Genomic DNA, 7966 nt, shown 5'->3' on the forward strand with positions numbered 1-7966 from the left:
GTTGATGGGTGTTCTGATTAATTCAATGGTGTTTGAACTGAGACTCTTTGTGTAATGATAGCATTGAATGAAGTCGATTATCGACTGTCGATTCTAAGTGCTTTATCGTCAAAATATATCATCACTCGTATCTGAGTTGAGGCGTGACCACATTATTTTCCACTACAAATTGCTATTTTATTCATCATAATCATATGCATGATTTTAGGGCTGATATGTCTCGTGTGTACACGAGATAAAAATCATAGCTCTGGGGGCGGTTGTATCAAGCCCGTTTAGCTTAAGCGGTGGATAAGTTCAAAATAGAAAGCGAGTCTGCCGTTTTATTCATTAAGCGAACAAAATGTTTTTGACCTTAATACAAAGCATAATATTCAAGTTAACTCATTCAAGAGTGTTATTTAATTTTGACTTACCCACCGTTTAAGTTAAACGGGCTTGATACAACCGGCCCCAGGTGGGGTAAGCTCTCCCTATATATATATTTAAATTCGCTTGATTACATTTTGTCTCCTAAACTATTGTTAATGTTATATTTCTTTAAGTTAAACTAGTGCGGGACTACGATTTTTGATGCCGTGGACAGGAACGAAAAACCTCAGCACGAATTCCCCAATTTTTGCGCCGGATCGGGCGAGGATAGGTTATGAGAAACATAAAATTGGAAGCAAACCCCCTCTTTGCTTTTTGTTTCTCGCCTTTCTTCTTCCCTCCATCACTTGACTCTCTTGCCGCCAGGCGCCTGGTAACTTTTTGCATCTGCTCCACTTTTTTCAAGCTCCCTTTTTCCCTGCCTTCCCTGTGCACCTGCTCACTCTACCTTATCCCGCTTACTCCTCCTTCTTGCTTCATCGTTTTTATCGCCAGCTCTCCTCTCAGAACCGTACATAATTATAGCGGAGTGTGGGGGTTTCGATATCATTCATCTGGAATAGTAAATTTTTTATATATTTATTTAAAATAGTTTCAAATTTAAAATAAATTCAGTGCATAATATTCAAGTTGACTCATTCAAGAGAGATGTAAGAATGTTATTTAATTTTGACTTGTTCACCGTTTAAGCAAAACGGGCTTGATACAATCGGGGCCTGTTTTTGTGTAGTATACGTAGCTTGAAGATCAGTTTATCACAACAATGATAGATATTTAAATAATTCATTTCAAGATAAAACACAAACAAGACAAACTATATTTTGATATAGTTTAACTACCCTCTCTATTCATTTCAAAATTATACAGCTGTAAATATAGGTGATATAAAATTATGTATATAAAAATATATATATCTATCTATCTATCTGCGGCCAACGTTTTTGCAAATGCAATATATACATATATACATATATATATATATATATATATATATATATATATATATATATATATATATATATATATATATATATATATATATATATATATAATATATATATATATATATTATATATATATATTATATATATATATATATATATATATATATATACAGTCACTGCTGAAAAGGTTGTCCATCGTATATACCATTATATGTATCACGTGACTAATTGGTATGCATCAACACGCGTGTGTTTTGTCGGGTAGTTTGCGTGTTTACTTTGGTCCCGATAAAAAGTGCTCTCGTTACTGCAATAATACGGCAATTACTGCAATAGCCAAGTATCTGCCTCGTAATAATGATTTTCAATGCATGATAACAACAATGGTTGATGGCATTAAATTGGGTTGTGGATACTGGTACTGGTTGTTTAAGTTCGTGCAAAGTTTGCAGTTCAGTAATAGGGCATCTTCGTTCATGTACTGCACTATCGTCTTAGCTGGCTGCATTATGTTATTCGTCGTCTGCCGATTGATTTGAATTGCTCTTGTGAAACAGATCGACGTGTGACACAGTCACACAGTGATATTATGTTCATGTTTTGTATAATACCTTGATTATAATCGCATATACCAAGTATAGAACACGGGGCTTCCTGCGTTTATATGCGGCAAATGCTAGAGATAGTCGAACGTGTTCACATTTCAAATAATCGTTAATCAGTTGTAGAATCATTTTGCACCTTGGCGAATAAAATCAGCGCTTCCCGCTCTACAACCGTACCGTATACATATGGCAAAGCTTACAAATTGAAGCTTCCGTTATACGCCTTATTACGTAAATTTTTGCGAAGGATCACCGATCATCCGTTTTGTCAAGTAAACAAGCTGTATATCAAGGCGGTAATGTCCCACGAGACTTGCAAATACAGGTTACGCCGCTGCATGAGACGTTTGTCCATGATACGGAAAGTACTGAGTTGTTTTCATGATGGATTCAAACGTTGAGTCAGAATCAGTGATTCCTGTTCTCGAAGCTCGTGTATTGGACATTAACAAGAAAACCAGTTTTCGTCTTCAATTTCAGCCGTACTTTACCGTGCCAAATCAGGTCGTGCTAAGCTATGTAACCTTTGCCATATATATACGGTACGGTTGTAGAGCGGGAAGCGCTGATTTTATTCGCCAAGGTGCAAAATGATTCTACAAATGGTTAACAATTATTTGAAATATGAACACGTTCGACTATCTCTAGTACTTGCCGCATATAAACGCAGGAAGCCCCGTGTTCTATACTTGGTATATGCGATTATATAATCAAGGTATTATACAAAACATGCACATAATATCACGGTGTGACTGTGTCACAGGGCGACTGTTTCACAAGAGCAATTCAAATCAATCGGCAGAGACGAATAACATAATGCAGCCAGCTAAGACGATAGTGCAGTACATGAACGAAGATGCCCTATTACTGAACTGCAAACTTTGCACGCACTTAAACAACCAGTACCAGTATCCACAACCCAATTTAATGCCATCAACCATTGTTGTTATCATGCATTGAAAATCATTATTAGGAGGCAGATACTTGGCTATTGCAGTGATTGCCGTATTATTGCAGTTACGAGAGCACTTTGTTATCGGGACCAGAGTAAACACGCAAACTACCCGACAAAACACACGCGTTTTGATGCATACCAATTAGTCACGTGATACATATAATGGTATATACGATGGACAACCTTTTCAGCAGTGACTGTATATATATATATATATATATAACAAAAATATATATATATATATATAATATATATATATTAATATTAATATAATATATATATATATATATTATATATATATAATATATATATATAATATATATTATATATATTATATATATTATAATATATATACATATGTTTTGGTTGTGTTGTATCTTGAAATGAATTATTTAAATATCTATATATATATATATATATATATATATATATATATATTTTATTATTATTATTATTATTATTATATTTAAACATATTTATGCACGGTAGCCTTTCAGTGACCTGTTTTTCAAAGGGCCGTGCTCCACACGCATGCAATAAAAATCTAAAAATATTTCAAAATCATGCAAGTCCTAAGCTTAATATATATTCATGCATTATATACAAAGTGACAATTGCCAAAATGCTACAATATGTCTCCGCTACAAATAAATTTAGCACGGTTGTTCGGAGTTTTTCATTTCGTGTCTTTGACTTAATTGTTTGAATGAATTCAATGAAAGAGACTCATAATTGTCAAGAATTTCACGAGGAAGATTATTCCAAGCTACTGCTCCGCGATACGAGAAACTATTTTTAAGAAAGTTAGTGTTTGGCTTTGGTAAAGTGAGTTTCCGATCGTTGCTTCTCAGAGTATAGCAAGTATTTTGACAGGTATTAAACAGTTCAATTAAATATGTTGGTGTCATTCCTCGTATTGCCTTAAATGTTATTTGTTCGTCGCGTCGTTTTAGGATGTGCCCGATTGGTTCCCATTGTAGTGTTTTAAAAATCTCTGCACTTCTAATGTCAAAATTTGAATTTGTGATAACCCTAGCGGCTCTTTTTTGTAGTTTTTGGAGTTTGTCAATATGTGTGGTGTTTCCGTGATGCCACACTGTCGAACAATAAGTAAAATGGGGTAAAACTAGGGAGTTATACATCGTCTTAAGGGCGTTGTCAGTCATGTAGTTTTTTGCTCTTCTCAGTAAAGCTGTATTTTTAGAATTTTTTTGCATTGCGCATCAATATGGTCATGCTATTTAAGGTTTTTGTCAACAATTACGCCTAAGAATTTTTTGTTATCAACCCTTATATAACCTTTTGTTCGGCAATAGTAATTTCAGGGTCTGATAGAATTTGGTTTAATCGTTGTCTGGATCCTGTAATCATGTATTCTGTTTTACTAATATTTAGGGTTAATTTGTTCGAAACTAGCCATTTATGAACGTTATCTAAGTCAGTGTTAATTTTGCACTCAATATCTACCGCTGATTTACCATAGCAGAAAAGGTTAGTATCGTCCGCAAACATGGATGGTTTTGTGGAGGTTAAGCAATTTGGCAAGTCATTGATGTACAACAGGAAAAGCAAAGGTCCGAGAATCGACCCTTGGGGGACGCCACAAGTGATATTTTTCATGTCTGAGATTTCGTGGTTAATTTTGCAAGCTTGTTTTCTTTCTGTTAAGTAAGATATAAACCATGATAATGTTTTTCCTCTTATTCCGTAAAGTTCTAGTTTAGAAATTAGTATTTTATGATCCACCGTGTCAAAGGCTTTCTTAAGGTCCAGAAACAGTAGACCATTAATCAAGCCCTTGTCCATGTTTACAAGACATTGGTTTATACAATGTAAAAGTGTAGTCTCTGTAGAGTGCTGGGTACGAAAGCCTGATTGATTAGGTGATAGTAATTGGTTAGCTTTTAGAAATTGGCTCAATTGTCTGTGAATTAATTTTTCGAAGATTTTTGCAACCGCTGATGTTACTGAAATGGGCTTATAGTTCCCACAATCCGTTTTTTCTCCTGATTTATAAATAGGGGTAACCTTTGTGTATTTTAATCCATCTGGGAAAATTCCTGTGTTTATTGATAGATTAATAATATAAGTCAAGGGAGTAATAATGGTTTCTCCTGCTGCTTTGAGAGGTTTATTTGAAATTTTATCAAGTCCTGCTGATTTCCCATCTTTAGCTTTCCCCAGTTCGTTTCTTAAATCTGCATTAGTAATGTTATTTAAGTTGAAAACTTCTGAGGTAGGTGTTATATAACTGAGAGGGTCAATTTCACTTGCAGGTAAGTCCTCGCTTAATTTTGAGCCAATTGTTGAAAAGTAAGTATTAAATTCTTCTGCTATATTTTTGTCTCCTATTATTTCGGCTTCACCAGTTTTTAATCCATTTATTGTAGTAGATTTTGAATTTTTGTTCAGTAATTCATTAATTGTTTTCCATCCTTCCTTACTGTTTTTGCTGTTTGCTAATTTCTGCTTATAGTATTTAGTCTTAGTGTCTTTAATAAGCTGATTTACTTGGTTTCTACAATCCTTGTATAATTCGTGATATCTTGTTGAATTGTGCTTAACTGCTTTCTTTTTTAGGAATCTCTATGGTAGCTCATTGTCTTTATTTCATTTGTCATCCAAGGATTGTATTCGCTTTTAACCTTTCGTTTTATTACTGGCGCATGGAAGTCTGCAATATTTAAGAAAGTTTCTTTCCATGCATGCCAAGCAGTGTTTGCATCAGTGTAACTATAAAGATGCATTGAATCAAATGCCTGGTTTAAATCATGCTGGAAGTTATGATTATTGAAATTTTTAAATTGCCGTGTTTCAACTATTTTGGGCTTTATTTTTGGAATACTGACTTTTCTGCATGTGTAAACAAGGCTATAGTCACTGATTCCTAAGTGTATAACCCCTGAGTCCGTTATTCTTGTGTTATCTATCTTAGTAATTATTATGTCTAATAGTGTTTTTGTTGTAGCAGTGATTCTTGTTGGGTCCTTGATGATTTGTGTAAGTTGATATTCATTAATTAAGTCACTTAATTTTTTTGTGTGCTCATTAGGTTCGGTTGCAAGAAAGTTACAATTGAAGTCACCTGCTATGATTATTTCTTTGTCTTCATTGTCGGCTTTTTGTAAAAATTCTTCAAAAGAATGAAGTAACTCAATGTTTGCATTTGGAGGGCGGTACCATGTTGATATTAGAACTGGTTTACTATTTGGCTTATTGATTTCAATGCAAATTGCCTCTACATTATTTGGTAATAAGTCATTGCGATCTTTGTATGGAATGGTATTTCTCACGTAAAGTGCAACTCCTCCTCCGTTTCGGTTTCTGTCCTTCCTTATTAAGTCATAACATGTCATCTTAACTTCGTCACTGTGTACCGTATTGTCAAGTCTAGTCTCATTGATGCTTAATACATCAAAAGGTTGATTTTGTATAAAGATCCTTAGTTCATCTGCATGCTTGACTAGGCTTGCGATATTTAAGTGTCCAATTTTGAAACCTTTTAGTTTTGGATAATTTGTGCTATTTATTTGTATCGGTATTTGTGCATTTGGCTGTGTGTTATATTGTTCTGGATCTGGCATAGTTGTCTTATTTATGTTTTGCGCAGATGTGATATTACCAGGCGTAATATTTAGTCAATGATTATTGTTGATAAGTAATTGTTTAATGTTTTTTGCCAAAGTTGCAGTTCCTTTTTTATTTAAGTGGAGTCCTTAGTTATTTAATAGATTCCTCCCGATGTTGTTATTCGTTACAAGGCCCCACTTATTTTTCTCACATAATTTAGCTAGACCACTATTGACTATAATTTATTTACCTTGTCTGCTAAGTTCTGGTCATCTTTTCTTGTGATGATTTCAGACCAAGCAATTGATATACCCTTATTCTGTTGTGTAATTATCTTTCCGAGGTCATTTATGGACTGTAGTAGCTTTTCTGGTGTTGTATTGTGAAGATCATTTGTTCCGATATGCATAATAATTTTGTCTGGCTTTGTATTCAGGGTTGGAATCACGTAGTGTTTCATTTGATCAACTCCTGCAACTGGAAATGTCTTAATGTTGACTTTTTGACTACTCAGTCCATTTTGCATTCTTCTTGTATTCAAATGTTTCAGCATAGAATCCCCTAATATGACAACTCTTGATTGATTTATTTGTGAGTCTTGTGTGCTACCTTTTACCACCTTGTGGTGAGGATTTTCTAATTCGGTTCCACAGATAGGATTATTAGAATTCCTTCGCTTCCCATCATGAAAAGATTGGCCAGGTTGTTTAGTGTGATGGTGTGTTTGACCCCTGTGCTGACTGCTTTTATTTCTTTCCGGGGGTTGATTCAGGGGAGGCATAGTTACCACTTCATCTTCATTACTTGTGTTACTTAATATGCGTGAGTGGTTGGTAGTTTGTCCTTGTTTGCCTTGTTGTTCATTAGATGGAGCATCATCATTCTCAATGTCACTTAACACCTCAAACTGGTTGCTTGTGTCGACATTTCTGATGTTTGACTGAGTTGTGGGGGGCACTCTGGACTTAACCGAAGTGGGAATGGTATGCCATGCTGCGGCCTGGTTACCATCTGGATGGTTTTTCTTACTATCGTCTTGGAGGAGTTTTATTGCTGTGACTAAACTTTTTATTTCCAGCTCCTGTTCCTTTACTTTTATGCTTAAATCTGACATGATGAGTGATAGATGTTTGTCTCTTTCTCGTAGATCAATATTTTCTTTCATAACCTTGAGGTTTTCCTTCTTTAAGACTTCAAAAGCTTCTTCAAACACTGAGAGCTCATTAAGTCTTGCGTGTTTGATGTCTTTCATTTCATTAAACAGAGAATCCAATTTCCTATTGATATTTCCAATTTCACTGACTTCTTCACACATTGTGAACACAGCATCCAATTTTATGCTCATTTTTTAATAGAGTTCATTAAGTTAAGTTTAAAATCATCTGAATCTGTGATATTATCGTCTTCTTGTGATGCTTGTGATGCTTTCGAGTTAATTAAGGTCTCAGAAAATGTATTATCCATATGCAAATTTTGTTTACTCTCAATATGGCCGTCTTGTTTCAAATTTTTGGTGTTGT

The 7966-nt window shown here is 34.5% G+C and overlaps 1 protein-coding gene across 1 annotated transcript; it reads right to left on the minus strand.

Moving 5' to 3' along the window:
- Positions 1-500: 500 nt before the first annotated feature.
- LOC114540536 lies at positions 501-7710 on the minus strand. Its single transcript, XM_028560654.1, has 2 exons — positions 6697-7710; positions 501-926 (listed from the first exon to the last, which is right to left on the minus strand). Exons 1-2 carry the CDS (start codon positions 7696-7698, stop codon positions 876-878), a joined length of 1053 nt encoding a protein of 350 aa, XP_028416455.1. The 5' UTR covers positions 7699-7710; the 3' UTR covers positions 501-875.
- Positions 7711-7966: the final 256 nt, after the last annotated feature.

This window comes from Dendronephthya gigantea, unplaced genomic scaffold (assembly GCF_004324835.1).
Source record: "Dendronephthya gigantea isolate DGI-Jeju-01 unplaced genomic scaffold, DenGig_1.0 000239F, whole genome shotgun sequence".
Classification (NCBI taxonomy): domain Eukaryota; kingdom Metazoa; phylum Cnidaria; class Anthozoa; order Malacalcyonacea; family Nephtheidae; genus Dendronephthya; species Dendronephthya gigantea.

Bases quoted from the DNA above. Each gene is read 5' to 3' on its own strand.
- LOC114540536 (XM_028560654.1), bottom strand. From the start codon at position 7,698: ATGAAAGACATCAAACACGCAAGACTTAATGAGCTCTCAGTGTTTGAA. The intron at 927-6,696 runs GTAAATAAATTA...TTACTATTCCAG, and splicing joins ACCAGAACTTAGCAGACAAG to ATGAATGATATCGAAACCCC.